The sequence below is a fragment of the Micropterus dolomieu genome, linkage group LG23, assembly GCF_021292245.1.
Source record: "Micropterus dolomieu isolate WLL.071019.BEF.003 ecotype Adirondacks linkage group LG23, ASM2129224v1, whole genome shotgun sequence".
In the NCBI taxonomy this organism is placed as follows: domain Eukaryota; kingdom Metazoa; phylum Chordata; class Actinopteri; order Centrarchiformes; family Centrarchidae; genus Micropterus; species Micropterus dolomieu.
Window position 1 is genome coordinate 34331548 of NC_060172.1, and position 18546 is coordinate 34350093.

At 41.2% G+C, this 18546-nt stretch overlaps 2 protein-coding genes and 1 non-coding gene across 11 annotated transcripts in view; all 3 read right to left on the reverse strand.

The window, feature by feature from the left end:
* Nucleotides 1–16291, reverse strand: part of jhy (junctional cadherin complex regulator) — a 24291-nt gene extending 8000 nt beyond the window's left edge. For 6 of the 9 annotated variants that reach the window (XM_046038856.1, XM_046038855.1, XM_046038854.1 and 3 more), the window contains exons 1-6: nucleotides 15981–16290; nucleotides 14324–14697; nucleotides 10859–11537; nucleotides 7246–7341; nucleotides 5864–6306; nucleotides 5301–5565 (exon numbers count right to left, since the gene is read on the reverse strand). In XM_046038856.1, coding sequence (XP_045894812.1) covers nucleotides 5301–5565; nucleotides 5864–6306; nucleotides 7246–7341; nucleotides 10859–11537; nucleotides 14324–14631 — 1791 coding nt within the window. In that variant the 5' untranslated portion in view covers nucleotides 14632–14697; nucleotides 15981–16290. Of the gene's footprint in view, nucleotides 1–5300; nucleotides 5566–5863; nucleotides 6307–7245; nucleotides 7342–10858; nucleotides 11538–14323; nucleotides 14698–15980 lie in introns of all 9 variants that reach the window. The other 3 variants (XM_046038857.1, XM_046038859.1, XM_046038858.1) reach the window with 2 other exon arrangements.
* A 553-nt stretch (nucleotides 16292–16844) lies between these two features.
* The window catches only part of LOC123962664 (heat shock cognate 71 kDa protein), a 4598-nt gene continuing 2896 nt past the window's right edge, over nucleotides 16845–18546 (reverse strand). The window contains exons 6-10 of the mRNA XM_046038860.1: nucleotides 18420–18540; nucleotides 18070–18272; nucleotides 17677–17875; nucleotides 17369–17601; nucleotides 16845–17291 (exon numbers count right to left, since the gene is read on the reverse strand). Coding sequence (XP_045894816.1) covers nucleotides 17094–17291; nucleotides 17369–17601; nucleotides 17677–17875; nucleotides 18070–18272; nucleotides 18420–18540 — 954 coding nt within the window. The 3' untranslated portion in view covers nucleotides 16845–17093. The remainder of the gene's footprint in view (nucleotides 17292–17368; nucleotides 17602–17676; nucleotides 17876–18069; nucleotides 18273–18419; nucleotides 18541–18546) is intronic.
* LOC123964020 lies at nucleotides 17941–18033 on the reverse strand. Its single transcript, XR_006823322.1, has one exon. It is a non-coding gene; the product is annotated as a small nucleolar RNA SNORD14 (small nucleolar RNA).

Below are 18546 nucleotides of genomic sequence, written 5' to 3' on the forward strand. Positions count from 1 at the left end.
CCATCTCCACATTTAAGAGTAGGCTTAAGACTTTCCTCTTTGATAAAGCTTATAGTTAGGGCTGGCTCAGGTGAGTCCTGAACCATCCCTTAGTTATGCTGCTATAGGCCTAGACTGCCGGGGGATTTCCTATGATGCACTGAGCTCCTCTCTCCTCTACTTTCTCTCCCTCTGTATGCAACCTCATCCCATTATTGCATGTTACTAACACTCCCCTTTCCGGTAGACTTGTGCTTTCTCGTCCCTCTCCTCTCTCCTCCTATCACTTCCTGCAGGTTTTCTGGCTCTGGAGCTGTGGAGTCTGGATCTGTGGCTGCGGGTCACCTGCTGCCCCCGTGTTCCTGCTCGACACCCTCTGCTGCAATGACTATTGTTGCTAGTCCTATTATTATTATTGTTATTATAATAATTAACACTACGACTGTTATCATTAACACTACTATAAATATCTGTACCATTTTTTCATTTAGTCTATAGCAACATCACCTTCACTGTCTGTACCTCTGTGTGTATATTGTGTAGGCTGCCTCCCTCCCCTCCCTCTCTCCTTCCATCCCTCTCTTTTTCTCTGTTCCTCTCCTGCCCTCTCTCTCTCTCTCTCTCTCGCTCTCCCTCTCTCTCCTTCACCCCAACCGGTCGAGGCATATGGCCGCCCACCCTGAGTCATGGTTCTGCTCGAGGTTTCTGCCTCTTAAAGGAAGTTTTTCCTTGCCTCTGTCGCCTAGTGCTGCTCTTGGTGGGAACTGTTGGGCTTCTGTAAATAGCATCATAGAGTATGGTCTAGACCTGCTCTTTTATGAAAAGCGCTGTGAGATAATTTGACGCTATATAAATAAAATTGAATTGAATTGAATTATTTCTATTTCTCTATGTGTCTTTATGTCTTGATGTGCAATGAGTGCAACTGTGACACAAGAATTTCGCCCTGGGGGTCAATTAAGTTTTTCTGATTCTGTTATTAAAATTCATGCTGAGAAGAAACATGAATGTCTTAACAAATGTCACGGCAACCATCTGATAGTTGTTTAGACAAGCAGTTGTTTACCACATTTGTGGTATTGAGTGAAATGGTGGTGCTCATGGTGACACTAGAGGAAAGGGCTAGGGCATCACCTAAGTCAGTGGGGTCACTGGGAACCATGAATGTCTGCACACAATGTTGTGCCAGTCTATCAAGTGGAATTCTAGATAATTCACTGGGTAAGTGAAAAATTGACCTGCTGGTGGTGCTACATGAATAGCCATCACCAAAACCAGTAGCATACATCCTCTGGGCACCATGGTAATTTCTATCAAATTTCATGGCAATCCATCCAAAAGTTGTTGAGCTATTTCTCTAACAAAAAAACACTCTCATAGTATCAGGGGATTGTCTAAGGCAGTAGGCAATGTCAAGGAAATCCATCCAATAGTTATTGAGATATTTCAATCTGGACCAAAGTGGTGGACCAACTGACAGAACGGCATTGCAATTCCACTTTCAGTGAACGGTGACCTTTTTGCTAATGCTTGTGAAGCATTTTTTTACATAACAGCATAATAATAGACTTCAAATGACTTTTATCTGTTTCTTTAAGTCTAGAGTGCTTCCACAAAGAGCATTTTCTGAGATCACATAACTTGCATATTAACCTGTAACCAAAGCTTTAGTTTAGGATCACACGCCCAACACTTTAACGAGAGGAAGGACACATAAATAACCTTTAAAATCATTTTCAAGAATATTTACCAGAAAATAAACATATACAAAAAGCTGACTAAGGCGCTGGGAGTGCATCATCTGTTGTACAGACAGAAACGTAAATCACTGACAAAGCATGTAACAAATGAATTTGAGATGAGTAACAACAGAGACCCTGCAAACAAACATACACTGTAGGACTAACCTGTAAAATTATATCTCCATTCATTTGTACTCGACATAATCAATACTAAATATATCTTCCCACTGCAAGAAAAAAAATCTCGTTTTTAACAAGGTCAAGATTATAGCAAATCTTTGGCAGTGGCTTTCAATTTCTCCCGGTAGGGTTCCCTCTCTTTTTCTTTTACCTTCTCAATTTCTTCCTTTCTCTGCAGATTTTACCTATTAAAAACTTTTTAGCCAAAAAACACCCAAAAGCAACCACTGTCGCAACCGGCAGGCTCACACAGAGCGTGTGCCTTTCAATATGGCGCCCCCGTCCCAATATGCAACACTGCATGACATACCTTCACATTCCCTATTGGTTACAGTGGTAATACTAATTCAACTATTTACACCGCCATCAACCCAGTGTGTCAATAGGTGGAACAAGACAAAAACAAGGAGCAACACACGCTATAAACGATCCCAGCAGCATTTAGGCAGCCATTCCCACCTGATTCAATCAGGCCAAAAGAAATCACCACAGAGAACCAACTGTCCGAAACACCCGCTGTTGCTGTGACCACAGGCGGCTGGACACCGGGGGCTACACAAAGCTTGCTGACTGTAACAGCACATTACTTTACCACTGAGATGAAAAGCCATGTTCTTCAGACACGCCCCCTTGAGAGTCAACCAAGCAAGGATTTAGCCGAAGGGATGACAGATGCAGGAAGCGGAAGTGTGGAGCGAGCTAATGGAACTATTCCTGTGACTACTGACAATGCCAGGAATATAGTTAATGCTGTTGGAGCTGCTGGACTAGGGTCACAAATAGGGTGCTTTGACCCTGTCGTTAATCTAGAATCCCAAAAGATGGGTCAGGTATAGCTCCATTATTGTTTAAAGTAAAAAAAAAAAAAAAAAGAATTTAATTCTTTATGTTAGTTTTAATTTAAAAAAAATTTTTAATCAAGGACATTTCTCTGGCATTTCTTTATTTTTGCTGTATCGAAAACGTACCGAACCATGACACCACTGTATCATATTGAACTGAACCATGAATTTTGTGAACCGTTACTCGCTTAATGACTGTGTCATCACGATCGTCCATACTGTAACACACAACATCTACTGTACGTCTGCCCATCCTGGGAGAGAGATCCCTCCACTGTTGCTTTTCCTGAGCTTTGTTAAAAGGGTTTTTTTGTGAGGGGGGTGATTATCCTCATCTGAATAGAGGTTATGAAGCCCACTGAAGCAAATGTGTGATTTGTGATATTGTGCTTTAAAAACAAAATTGATTTGACTTGCTAGTGTCAGCATGTTAGAATGCTAACATTAACATTTAGCTCAAACCACCACAGATCCTTATTAAAACCTCACAGAGACATAAGGTGGCTGCAGACTTTTAGTACAGTGGCTTTGAGAGCTCAACAAACTGATAGTTAAGAAAACACATGCAAGATTAAGTAAACCAATTTGATAACATATGCACAGCATTTAGAAAACATGCTGCAAAAACAGCTCTATCCTAAAGTGAGACGTCACCTACTTCTGGTGATCACTCACTCAGTCACTGTCAAAATGCGCATTGTGCAACTTGCCGTTGTTTTTGTAGCTAGCAAGGTTCCCCAATGCAGTCAGGAAATTCTAACAATTCTGGAAAAAAGAAAACCAGAGATTTAACCAGAGATAATAACCATGTTCATCAGGGATGACAGACAGACGTTTGGCCTGTACTGAACATAGGAACGACCAGTTGCAAACAGAGAGTGCAAGGTTTCCTGCATTAAACCCCACCAGTGTAAAAATGTTTCATCCTGATTCGGCTCTGATATGATATTGCAGTATTTTGAAAGGACACTGATGGAGAGCTGAAGTTCAAGTAATAGGCATAAGGGCAACCACACAAAGAGATGTAGTGCATACCTGTGCCCTTACAGGTGCTGGTGAAGATGATGATAATGATACGTGTGTGACCATATGTGCATATAATCCACAAGCTGCCCCAGACAAAAAGGATCATTCCGGATTGTACTGGCAGCTTTTCGAAGGATTTTTAGTTTGCTTTAGCCACGGACTCCACAGGGTACTTTTCTTTCCAAGCCTTCTCCTCTCTCTCTCCAACCCCCAAGTCACGCTCATCTGCTTTCATGCCCAGGCACTGCTTCCAGACTGCTTTACAAATTGAGCCTGTAATCTCGTCAGACATGTTGGCTAACATGGTGGGAGAGGTGGGAGGTCAAGGGGTGGGGAAGGGTCCAGTTTGAAGAATTTGCTAACCTTTCTTGGGTCCACCTATCTCAATTCAGAGTTATTAGCTGGTATACAATATTTTGCATCGTTTCCAAAACATTTGTGTTTGCTTGCTTTGTTTTTCATTATTATGACAATAAATTTGATGACAAATAAACATATAATCAAGCTGTCTGTTCATGCCTGTATTCCCCTGTTTGGCATTCTTACCCTATTGGGGGCATTTTGGGTGGGTACTGTATCATTTGCTGAGAGCATGGCCAGCCATGTGTAAGGTTGTTACTATCAGGTGAGGGTAGGAAACTCAGCAAACAAATATCACCTAAAGTTTTTTATTATGGTACAGTGAGAATTAACTAGCACAGGATTAAGTATTTTTGCTACCTGAATTTAAATATCCCTTGTACACTGATTTATCTGTTAACCAGAAATAAGTTAGACTTAATGAAGTACTTCTTAAAGCCAAGGCATAACATCCTAATATGGCAAGCAGTGTATGCAACTACCATGGAAAAGGCAGGATGGCTGAGCCACTTTCTACTCATGACCCACCTGCACAGCTCAGCCTGGAAAACCAAAGAAGAGGGTGAAAAACAACAAGACCCAAATCATTACATGCAAATGGGCATCTTTAGTGTCCCTGCTGCTCACCGACTCTCTCCCTTCTAATCACCTTATCCCCTAACACATCTTCAAATGGCTTTTCAGAGCCTGCAGCTCTGTGGTTTATATAGACATCGCCTTATAGCAATTAAGTGTATTTTAGTGGAGCTAGACAATTAACCTGATGTTTTGTGCCCTTAGTCACCAGAACACTCCTGCTGGATTTAAGCTGTCCCTGCATGGAGATATCTGAGGGGATTATTTGGGACTTCAAAGGGGCATTTATTTGTGTAACCTCTCGTGTACACGGGGATTAAAGGGGAATGCCACTCAATTGAAGAATTCATGTGTCACTTTTGTAATAAAACTGCATAATGAGTTCTTGAGCAGGATTATTCAGTATGTGTTTTGTGGTGGTTGATCTCTGTCTAAACACAGTTTAAAATGCATGCAGTATTTTTAAATCTGTGTGACATCACAGATTCGATGGCAGACATACAGGCATACAATAACACACTGATGAAACACAAATGTAACGTGTGAACATTCAGTATCCTTTCAGGACACAAATAAAGCTCACAGACAGACTAACCTTGTAAGTGACTCTCATCCTCAGCTGCTTCTGCTTCTCCATCTGAACCAGGTATCCATCAGAGCTGCTTCTATGAATGGGGTAGGCTGTGTTCGTACTCTGATCAGGGCTTAACTCAGGCTCTCTCACTGTCATTGGCTTTCCTATAGGGGGCAGAACTGTGTAAGAGCCCGGGCCCAGTGACGAAGTGGTGGTGGGTTTGCTCGGAACGTTTCTTGTAAAGTGCTTAGTGTGAACCTCATCCGGCCACTTTAATGCAGAGGTCCTGAAACACAAAATTATTGGTAGATAAATAATAAGTGGTCCTATGCTATTAGATTACTAGACAAAAATAATAGTTTTCATATTATATTATTATTTTATATATTGCATATATCTATATTTTTTATTCATTTCCATGTGGTGTATCAGACACGTTATTTGTCATTACTTCACTGTTGTGTTGTGATTGCAGTAATCTATCTGACTGCTATTTAATGCCACAGCTATCCATTTCTCTCAGTTAGATCCTTCAAACGCAATTATCATCTTGGGTCTGTAGAAATAACTGTATAATGGTTCACCTTTGCCATTGTTCAGGGGAACTCTCCAGGTTTATGCGGTCATTGCGGTCATTTACTCCTTTCCAAGAAACCTGGGAGGAATTTCCTGGTTTTGTTTGTTGATATCCAGGAGACAATGCAAGTGCAGCATCAGACACAGGGCTGCAGTGAGGCCAACCATGGAGAGATGTTGAGTTGATGATGGCATCCTGGCCCTTCTGCTGGAGTAATGGAAGTAGTTGGGAGGGAGTGTTGAGGTTGATGTTCAGGAGGATGGTGGGGGGCAAAGGCTGTGATGAAGTCGTCTTCAGAGGTTTCGGGTGAGTTTCAGCAGCTGGTCTTGCTAATGGGGAGCTCAGACAGTCTCCCTGTTCAGCTCTGACCCATGGGGCGGGGGGCTGCTTTTGAGGGCGGTTGGGGTATTGTTTCCGCTGGGCTTTTTCCCCTTCGCTGATCTGGGTGACCTGGGGTTGGAGTAGGATTAACAGTTTGAAGATAAAATCTTTTCATTGTAGAATGTCAGAACAATAAAATGTTACTGATATAGACAGAATTGATTTAAAGGATTTCATTCACAAAACCCAAACATATGGCAAGATCCAAGAATACACATGTTTTTCTACAAAGGCCACCACCCAAACAGAAACCAGTAATAACATATATCGTCACTATCCCAACTGGAATACTGTGTTTTAATGACAGCAAACAACCTAAATATGGGTCTAATTTTGGCACTGCCATATTCAAAGACAGTTGTTAGGTATTTTTAACACTTCTGCTTTGCGTTAGAAGTGGTAACTTCCAAAGTATAGCTTGGCCTATGTCTGAAGGTACTGTGAAGCACCAAGCATCAACTCTAAATCTAACCATTTACACCACAAAAACAACAACAGACAAACATGAGCTCTAAACAAGGGCACAATTCTTTCCCATGTGTAAGAAGGGCTGGCGCTCTTCTATGCATCATCTCACCAAATTATTTAGCAGGAGGTCTATGAGCGTGTGTCTCATGCATCTAATGCAGCTGATTTAGCAAATACCAGCTTTGTCCATTCCTGTGGGAAAATATTCATACTCCTCTGCTTGGCAGCGTTAAGGTGGCTGCTCAAGTGCTCAAAATAATAATGCTTCTCCAATCCTCTCCTTTTTCACTTTGACTTTTTATTTATGTAAATGGTCTCTGGCAAGCTCCAGTGCAACAACGCCATCAGTGATTGTGCCCACATTCCCTAAAATGAACTAAAATCCAGGGTGATAGATAGTGTCCCTACTGTGCAGCAGCTATGTGGCCCTTGCTGGAACTTAAGTGATGATCCCATAAAAACTATATTAAAAAATAAACTAGATTTTCACACTATTATTTGGGCTGACATGTCAACCAGTGAAAAATAGGGGGGCCCTACCCTCAGCTGCTGTGTTTTGTGGAGCCACCTCAGCTTGGGGTCTGAACTGTCCTCTTGACTTTCTGTGCTGGCTGTCTCCTTAAGAGTTTCATGCTCCTTTTTAACAGAACAAAAAGAGAAAGCAACACGCAGATACAGAAGAATGTTGAAATAAAACTTCTTTAGATATTTTTTTCATCTCTACCGGTACTGAAACCTTTACTAAAGCCTATTAAAACCTACACAGCTCCTACTCAGGGGTTCCAATACCGAATCCAGCACTATCAGTACCTGTCTTCTTCTTGGCCACATCATTATATCCATTTTGCTGTTTCAGATGTTTCAGATCTTAATGTACCCGTTCATTTAGTTAACTTCAGGACTCCCCTCAGTGGCAGAGGACCATCTGAGTGGATCAATAGTATTGACAGGCTGAAGACTTTTTCACTGAATGCCGCTAATTCTGTGAGCTTGAATAGGTGAATGTCACAAGGAATGAGTGGATCCAATTGTAACATATCCATCAATAAGTGTGTTTGTGATTGCATCTAACAGGCTGAGATGCTACTCTTATGCTGAGAAAAATGCAGTGCGCTGTCGGACAAACCACCCAGACTTTAGGCTTTTTCAATATGTAAGCTGCATGGTCGTTTGTCTCAAGCGTTTAAGCAAATATATTTGATTTTGGTAACTAACTGAACCAATCTTTTTGAAATTACAGAGAGAATTTTAGACATATGGGTGCTGTTACAGATGATCAATAAGAACAGAGCAGTTTGAAGATCAGGAGCAGGTGTCCGTGACTACTTTATGTCCAGCAGTGTACACACTCACACACAAACACTTTTGGCCTCTCACCTTTACCCATTCCCCCTGCCATTGCCTTTTGTCACCCATTATAAGCATCCCAATCAGTTGGAGCAAATGATCAAGCCTGTATTGCATTTTGAGCATGGTAAGCTGTGTAACATCTTTTCTACTAAATTGGGAGGCCCGTAATTGCTTCTCTGCAAGACGATGTCACAACAAAGTCTGGCAATTGCAGCTAGCTGTATTACCTTCTGTACCCGGGAAACATCTGCTTTTCGCAATGAAGACTTCAAAGGGGCTGTGGATCTTGAATTGCATTTAGCTGCTATTGTGGCCAGCCCAGGTAATCTTGATTAGGTGTTTAGACTGAGGCAGGGTATACAGTGGCAGAGAGCTCCCCAGAGCTTTGGTCTAAAGCTATTAAAAGATTGTACATTATGTTCCCCTGGCTTTGAAGTGAGGGCCTGCGAGAGGGGAAGGGACTCTAAGGGGTGAGTGCAATAGCAGAAGATTGATCTGCTACTTCTGTCTTTATCAAAGGAGGCCCAAGCCCCAATGAAGCCAATCATTGCTACTGCCACTCTGCCACTTGGCTCGGCTAAACATTTGCTGCATTAGGAAATTGTGTACATTTAATAACACGTCTAATTATCACAAGTTGCCTTCAGATGGCCACTTTCTTCAAAAGACCAAATGGGATATTTTAAAAGGGCCTAGTAACAACCGGCTTTTCTGGACTCATATTGATTTGTGAAACTGATTCGATTTGTAAATGGAGTGTTGCTATCTTTTGCAAGGAGCTACAGACAAGGAAAGGTGGGAGGAAGCAGAACAAGCTTTGTGATAAAAGATGTTGTTATCCTAATTATGAAGAGCTGTTTTTGTTTTTTTAAGATGTCTCTCTCAACGACAACAAACAAGAAGGAGAAAAAAACTCTAATCTGAACAAAAGAAATAACCAGACCATGCTGTTTTAATTGCTAATTAGATACTATGACTCAGTAGACTCAATATAATGTTTGTGTATTTGATTTTAGTGTGCATTTTACAGTTAAACACAATTTACCTTGAGCACTTGCCACTAAGTCACTTAATTCAGCCTCTATTCAGTCTCTTCAGACTTTCTAAAGAGTCTTGGAGCTTTTGTTTTTTAGAAACCAGCTCGTGTTAACATGTCAGCAAATAAAGAATAAGTCTTAACTTCACACAAATCTCAGATGTTAATTCTGTTTTTGGATGGATAGTCAATGACAATGCTGCAACTGAACTGCTCAGAAACTGTCTAAAATGTGGTTTAATGGCTTTGTTGATACATTAAAACGTAACGATACCCAATTCATAGATTATTTGTATGATGAAACAGGAAATAAACTGCATGCAAATTGGTGCCCCTTTCTTTTATGCCCCATGTCCCCCATTAAGTAAGAAACGTCTTTGGGGAGACAGGGCAATGGAAAACTAATAAGCGAATTCAGAGGGAAAATGACAAAACACAAGGGTTCAGGAGAGGGAAAGGCTCTGGCTCTGTTTACCATTGCACAAAGCTAACGGCTCTTGACTATGTAAATGGTGATGATATGAGACATTGTAAAGGGCTGGGGCTCAGATGGGTGAACAAGGTTGGGGGTATTATAGCCAACAAACAGTCTTGTGGCCCGACAAATGGGGAATGCGGGCCATCCCGACCAATTATGCCACTGTGCCAGGTGCAGGGATGTCTAAGAGCCTATTGGTAACCATGCGTCTCTGATGTTCGTGTTGTACACATCAACTCATAATAAGCACTGCATAGCCAGACATGGCTCTTTTCATACGGTGAAGGAGAAGGTAGACGAAAACAGCGATGCTCTTCTGACAAATTAATTTTCCAGGCTGGGTCAGAGCAAACATCATTGAATATTCTCTTAGTTGTTGTCTGAGATGACAATAAAAAGGTATACAGATACCAAAAATATTGCTAAATGAACATAAGCTTGGCTGATGCCCAAGGAAAAAAATAGGAAAAAAATACAAAGATGCAAACTATGTTGGCCTATATTCTGCTCATGAGAAAAGCTGCATTCAAGGAACTACCTATTAATAAAGAAAATATAAAGAAACAAAAGCATGTGCTGTGCATGTGCACTACAAGCCCCTGACCTGTGTTTAAAAAGCTTAAAACTGTTGAATGCGGCCAGTGTTCAATTTATTAGGCTAAGTCATTGCAAAACACACCACAGCACTATCACCATCATCATACGCTTATACTACAAAAGTTATACTTAGTGCCTAGAACATCACAGCCTTGCCAATAGCCATTTGGCCCCAATACTCTCAAATCATACCTACAAGCAGAATCTGCTTTGTTCATTTCCAAAACAAACCATCAAAATTGCAAAATAAAAACTTCATAGAGACCAGTAAATTCAATAGATACAGGTGATCTGCCATCACCAAACAATGAGCTGTAATCTATGGGACATTACCAAACAGATCACAAAAACATGTGTAAGATGTCACAGTTTAAACTGGGTTTTAAATCACAAATAATATTTTATATTTTATTCCAATATTTTCAGAGGCCTGTCCCCAGTCAAACCTAATCTGAAGTCAGGTAAGTGTAACAATAGCTTGGCGGCCCAAGAATCATTATCAATGCTAGTGCAGCTCCTGGTGTCTGTATCTGTAATTGCAACCTGTTTCAACAGAGAGCCTGCTGAGAGTGCCCATTACAGATGGGTCTGAAAGTTTGTTGTCACATTTCAAAGATCAAATTCTCATTTGGATGATTTTAAGCATAAGCAGATGCAGTTGAGAAAACTCTGTGTGTATGTTCTATACACACCTTCTTCACATTATGAGGCACCTCCTGCTTAAGTGCATGCACCATCACATATGAACCACATTTGGATGTGTTGCGCCCCAGGGTTATTTTGTTGCGTTCCACTATGTCCTCTATGGGTCTTTCTAGCTTTTTGTTCAATAAAACCTCAGGACTCTTCAATGTGGCCGTATTTATTTGCTGTGTTTGAGTGGGTCTTCCTTGTGTGAGTCTCAGGTCTTGCTTAAATTTTTGGATGTACACAGCATGTATATCCTCTGTCAGCTCAGGAAATCTGCTAATACTTTCATCAGCATTATAACAGCTATTTTCATGATTCTCTCTGAATTCTCTCTGTAAAGTGTTGTCACTTTCATTTTTAGTGAACATGCCGGGTGGCCTTGAAAAGTCAGCATTGGGTAATCTAAGTTGAAAAGCATTGTTGTGACAGGGGGGAGATGTTACTGAGCTAGTCTGACCATCTTGTGGGTGAAGGCGGTTCGGTTGGTTAGACTCAATGTCAGCCATATGATGGGTCACCACAAGAGCTGGGCTTGAGTTGACCATGTATTTCTCTTTAGGGACTTGGTAATATTCCTCAACGGAAATCTGCGGACTGTCATTGAAGCGGCCGGCTCCCTTCAGGTTGGTCCTCCAGTTGGGATCATAGCGCAGGTCAGAATAGGCGTCATCAGAGAGCGGGCTGCAAGGTTAAAGAAAGACAATAGCAATAAACATATGTTCAATATACAACTAGCCTGGAACTGAATTATCAAAGAAAATGTCCATATATGTGCAGTATAGTCTTAGTCATATTATGAGTAATTGATTTAATTGTTGGTAAGTAGCTTTATTAATGACATTTCCATATCCAAAGGAAGTTTGACAGACACCAGAATGGCTCCATTGGCCTGTAGTGAGAGGTCAAAGGAACAAGAGGCATTACACCATTATTAGAATGATGATGTCCTCAAACAAAGAGAGCTAAGCCTTATCAGAGACATCTGAAATTGAAACAGATGAGGGGGATTATGAGCCTGTATTTACAGATAATTTTCGTATTTTCACCTCCAGGCTCACTAATGAGAGTGTATTTGAGAGCTACTAGCGAGGGAATGGTTCGCAAACGGCAATTTTCAGCTTATGAAATGGCTTGAAAATTGCAGGCTAAAATGCTCTTTCTGATGGTGATGAAAAGATCTCATTAAAATAAATAGCAGAGAGCCTCTTTGTTGTGCTTACAGGGAGGATGAGGGGAGCCTAATTCTCCCGTGATGTTGTGCACCAAGGGGTGGGGTGGGGGGTGGGGGGGGCTGCCTAGGTGTAGGGCCCTTCACTTCGATGAGGCCAAAAGGGTAAGGGATGTCTCTCTAATGACTCAGACTCACACAAGTTGGAGAATGCATTATAGACAACATGCAGCTGGGTGAGATGCCTCTTACACTAGCAAAACACCACAGCCTATTATTTCTTGCCCAAGATGCAGACACCTAAATACAAAAGCCAGTGAAATATTGTAACAAACACTGAATGGGAAAATGAAAAAAACTGGTCATAAGGACTATACTCAAATATCCTTTTGCAATATTCCGTGTGAGATGGTGTAAATATAGTGAAGAGAGATGAATGGAGTTGCTTAAATACGAATCTTTTTCTTGAATGAGGAATGCCCATTGGGTTTGTAAACTATGCAATGGCAATGTGTGAAAAGGCTTACCCACTTTGAGGAGGCAGTAGAGAGGACTATGAGAACATGATGATGGGAATGGGACTGTGGCCACTGCCTTGGCTCTATGAAATGGAGTCTTTTGTGAGAGTATGTCATGGTCATTTTCCTCTGAAACAATGTACTTTGGAAGTGGACCCACACTTGGCGGACATCAATCTGCACGGGTTAATGAAAGGAAAATAGAGTGTGCCCCTTTTCTATTTTGGAGGGAAATGACTATCAGGCAGTGTCTGAAGGAAAGAGAAGAGGAAACAACGGTACGAGTCGACAAGAGTGCAAAAACAGATGTGGTGTTGTCCTCCCCATAGACGCTTACCTCTGCTCAGTCAAAAGAGAGAAAGAGAGATCTCCTTTACAGCAACAATGATCCTTGTTAATGGACCACGAGTGACCACTTATTGTGATCCACCCAAACAAAACAAAAATCTAATTTCCCTCAAATGAAAGCTGTTATTCTGAAAGCACCTGAATTAGGCCATTCTTACTACAATGTACCATTGGTGTCTGCATCTCATTAAATAGATGACACCATTTCATTGTTAAGCGATGAATGAAGGCTATTTATCTTTATCATCCATGTGCTGTTTAAAAGTAAAAGGTTTGATTGCTGCTGCCATTTTCCTTGTTGTATTACATCTAAGCAGCACTATTATCTGCTTAATTTTAATTAATTTATCACAGACACTGAATGTGACAGTCCGGTTCAATAGGCAAATTGAACAAGGTCAGGCACAAATCTCATCGTGGTGAATAGCTTATATAATGCCACATGTATAGAGAAGTATTGTGATATACAGAGCTACACAGCCAATAATGTAATCAGTCAGATTCTTTTCATGTCTATACCCCATCCAATAACCACCCAATGTAAAACTGAGTTTTACATACATGCGCATACTGTTATTTTTATACAATTTTCACCAAAAATAAAGACTGCAGGTTCTGTTTACCAATCCTCAGAAATTGTGTCATTAAAATCAATTACTGCCATCTACTGGCCAAACAGCATAACTCTATATCAGAATTTTTTCATTTTAGAGTCACTTCAAGGATAAGTGGTGATATTCTTTGTTTTTCTTATTGTCAACAAATTCAATAAACCAACAATGATTGTCTGTGTATCCAAAGCCTGATATACATTGTATTCCTTCCAAAAACTATTAAAAACACATGAGCTAGACTGTGACACTTGGTGACATGTTCCTTTATCACCATGAACACACACACTTCGATTCAGCGCCACATGTACATCCTGCAGCTGTAATTAACTGCTATTGCATCACAAAATGCCCAACAATTCACTATTTACTCTTGTTTGGAATGACTATGAACTACATTGCCCAGAGTTTAGGTAAATTATTGCGCCCTTTTAAAAAAAATAAAGTATATTTTTGTAACCCATTTTTATAGATTTACATCTTCAGTAGGTTCTTGCCTGAGTGACACAGACAGAGACGGACTAACACATTGTTGGTATTGGTTTTGGCATTTTCATGGAGTTCGTTAACAGAAAGTACAGAATATCACCTTTCTTCCTTGTTAAGTTATAAATTTGCCACAGTGATATAAAAGTGTACTATATATGATATAAAAATGATACCATTGTTAGGAGTTGTTTCATGTGCAGCAGAACACACTTCTGACCACAACTAACTGATGCTGACTGTGCCCTGATGTTACTTTGAATAGCATAATTTAATTGCAACACCAGATGAGTTACAATTTGAAACTGATGGACAACTGGAAATTGTGTAACTTACCTTGTTCCTTTTCTCTCATCTATTTGTGTATCCGAATATGCAGTCTGTAACAGTCTGTTTCTCTTGGCATGGGGCTGTGCTGCTACTTCAAGGCTATCATAAACCTGAAGACTTTCATCAACATTTGCATCTTCATCCTCTACATCTCCATGCTGCTGTTTGTAAGCTCTCTCCTGGGCCAAGCTCTCAGTGTCGGACTCCACAGAGTCCCACTGGCTGGCATGAACTGCTCGTCTTGGAGAAGGATGCTTCTCTTGCTCAGTCTTCAACACTTGACACACCTCTTCATGTTTGAGTCCTATCTCCATGTTTATGTTGTAGGTGGACAGTGTGCTTCATGAAGAGCTGATCATCTATGTGGTAACTTTCAAACACTGCAACAAACCAACAAAACAATAGCTGTATTGTTGAGGAGCAGAGAGTAAAAAGAGCTAAACAATGTTGAGCATTCGTGTTTTATTTCATGGGTCTCAAATACACATTTCTGTCTAGGTAAAGTGCAGGTCTAGAGCATATAATATATTCCAGTAAGCAAATCTTCTGTTTGTACTTTTCTGACAACTCCAAGAAAAGGTCAGAAACAACCCAAGCTCTCTGTCACTGAATGCCTACATATGTATCGGCATTGGCTCAAACATGAGAATGCTGGCAGTCTTTTGAGTCATCTTTTATACACAGTGTAATGTTCAGGTAACTTGTTTTAGCAGCCTCAGATGAGGGATTGACCCTTATTTCTGCAGCCAAAGCAGAAGTACTGGTTGTACACTCTAAATGTCATCTGGAATATGCTTAACAAAGTTTCCTATACAGATGCTCAGTAGTAGTAGCAGTCATAGTAGGAATTTACTAATAACATCAACAATTACTCCATTCAATTTACGTTTCCAAGTAAAGCCACGACTTGTTTGTCAGCATTAACAGCACTATGGCCCTGGAACTGACACACCTACATGGATTGGAGCAATCATCATGTTATTGATTAACACTAAGTTACACCAGGATTCAACCAGTCAAACTGTCTGCTGTTAAAAAGGTTGAATATCTTAGACTTATAATAAAAATAATTAGTGCTTCATTCTGATAAACTAACGCTGTTTTTAAGGAAATCACAATAGGAGCACCTTTCTTTCATCTTATACAGACTTGTAGAAATATGAGTAGCCTAGCCTTGAACTGCATGTTGGAAGATCACTTATATTTAACTGATTAGGAACACAATTCTAATACACTCATTTCTAATGGGCTAAATTTAGTTAAATGAAAGCGTTCGTCTATTTGCGGGGCACTCAAAACAAAACCGACAGCCAAGTAAAACAGAGAGAAAATGTTTGAAGAATGGTTTCCTCCAGCGTGGTGCTCAAACCAAAGGACAAAACGAGAAGGGTTGTAGCCTAAATGATACCGTTCGCGGAGTGGGAAATATAAGGTAGCCTTGTTTCAATGATATGTTGCGTTAGAATAAAGCTAACTGGTCTCTTTCAGCTAACTTAGCTTTGCATCTATCATATTTTGCCAAACCAAACTAGCGTAGGGGTAAAAACAAAACTTCAGTTCAGACCACGTAAATATACTTATAACTTCACATGAAGAACCACTTAGAGTAAACCTTGTATTAATGATGAAACATTCAGGGTAAAGTAAAGTCGTTCAGACTCACCTGGTGTCCTTTGTCAGTACTCTCCACAGCAATGCAACCATGGCAACGCCGACGCACACAAGCCTCCTTCAAGTGCTCTTCATAAAGATCGGACTTTCACTCAGTTCGCGGCAGACATTTTGTCTGTCGGAAAAACAGGAGTCGCTAAAAATAATGACTGCTTTAACTTAAGCATTCAATAAAATGCTAGAATCCTGACATCCATAACCCACACTGGATGCAGCGTGTCATTTCATGGCATCTGTTTCCATGGCTCGTCTGTCTGCATTCTTGTGATATTCAGGGACAAGGGATGAAATAGCCGTTGGCCAATTCTGGTTCATTTACAGCAATGTTAATGTATACTGTCCTTGTCCCATCAGTACAACTGTACATTATTCTTCCAACGTGTCACCGGCACGCCAACACTTTCTGTACTGCAGGAACTGTCACCTAGAAATTAGTTCAATGTCTAAAGAGACATTTATACCTACAAGTCTTACACCGATTGCTACACGAAAAGCTGTTTGTCCAGTAACTTAGCCCGAAATACACTGGTGATGACCTGGCAGTAGTTTTAGTCCAACTACACTCCTTTGTTATTTGTCTGAGAAGCTACAATGTCATACAACATAGACTTATTTCAGCACAGGTCGCCAATATTTCAAACCCCTCCTGTAAATTAGTTTGGTACATGGCTTCTCCTTCGTTATCAGCAGTCTACAAGGCAACACAAGTTTTGAGTATGCATGTGCTTAAGACACCAAGCAGCAGCAAACAGTTGTGTAGCAACTTACATTATACCACTGAGCCAATTTTAACACAGAGTGGATCAGCCTGCTTGAAGAGCTCTGCAGAGCAGAAAAAAAAAAAAAAGGAGATGACTGAGGGTTTCAAGATTTTTTTATTGTCAAGGCAGTGACCTCTCAGTATACCAGACACTTTACATGTGAACTGACAGCTCAACTGTGCCAACAAGTTGCTCCTCAGTTGTGTCGCAAACAATGCAATGAGTGTGATCCCTTAACCCTGTTTTTATTTCTTTAAATTACACTCTTTAGCTGTTGTAACGTGTGCTATAAGAGGGTTACTTTCTTAGAAAACATCTCAGTAGCAGCTGAAGTGATGGAATGTTTAGTCGACCTCCTCAATGGTTGGTCCAGAGGATCCACCACCAGGAGCGGCACCACCAGCTCCAGGGAAGCCACCAGGCATGCCCTCTGGCATACCACCAGGCATGCCACCAGCACTCTGATACAGCTTGGTGATGATGGGGTTGCACACCTTCTCCAGCTCCTTCTGTTGATGTTCATATTCATCCCTCTCAGCAGTCTGTAAAGAAGGACATTTTAGTGTTAGAAACAAATTCAGGTCATGGGGAAAAACACCACAAAACCCAGAATATTTACCTGGTTCTTGTCCAGCCAGCCAATAACCTCGTTGCACTTGTCCAAAATCTTCTGCTTGTCTTCATCACTGATCTTGCCAGCAAGCTTTTCATCCTCCACAGTCGACTTCATGTTGAAAGCATACGACTCCAGGCCATTTTTGGCTGACACCTTGTCACGCTGGACGTCGTCTTCAGCCTTGTACTTCTCAGCTTCTTGGACCATGCGTTCAATGTCCTCCTTGCTGAGACGACCTGGGAGCAAACTGCAAAGTCAGAAATTGTGGCCCACTACATTTGAAGACAGCTCAACTGCAACTCAAAGCTCACCCTTGTCATTGGTGATGGTGATCTTGTTCTCCTTGCCAGTGCTCTTGTCTACAGCAGAGACATTCATGATGCCATTGGCATCAATATCAAATGTCACCTCAATCTGGGGAACACCACGAGGAGCAGGGGGGATGCCCGTCAGCTCAAACTTGCCCAGCAGGTTGTTGTCCCTGGTCATTGCACGCTCACCCTCATAAACCTGTTGGATGTATGCAGGGTTAGCAAACAATTGAGACACATGAAACAATTTTGCTGCCAACTTTTTCGCTCAGACATCCAAGGAAGGTCAGGGCCATCTTTGGTCTTGCGACCTCTGGTGGAAACTACGAATGGCAGGAATAAACGTCATCACTGCGAAACTGAGAGCTGGGTTTAATTTAATGTTGTGCTTACCTGGATGAGCACACCAGGCTGGTTGTCAGAGTAGGTGGTGAAGGTCTGCGTCTGCTTGGTAGGAATAGTGGTGTTACGTTTGATCAGGACAGTCATGACACCTCCAGCGGTCTCAATTCCCAGGGAGAGAGGGGTGACGTCCAAAAGCAGCAAGTCCTGGACATTCTCAGACTTGTCACCAGACAGGATGGCAGCCTGGACAGCTGTAAATAAGGGCGGCTGGTTAGATTTTGAAAGGGACTGAAGGTGGATATTTTTCATGTTAATCTCTTAACAATTCAACAAAAATACTTCTCAGTAGAAATTTATATCTGGAGCTCTAATTGGATGGAAATGTTTGGTTTACTTACCAGCTCCATAGGCCACGGCTTCATCTGGATTGATGCTCTTGTTGAGCTCCTTTCCATTGAAGAAATCCTGGAGCAGCTTCTGGATCTTGGGGATACGAGTGGAGCCACCGACCAACACTATGTCGTG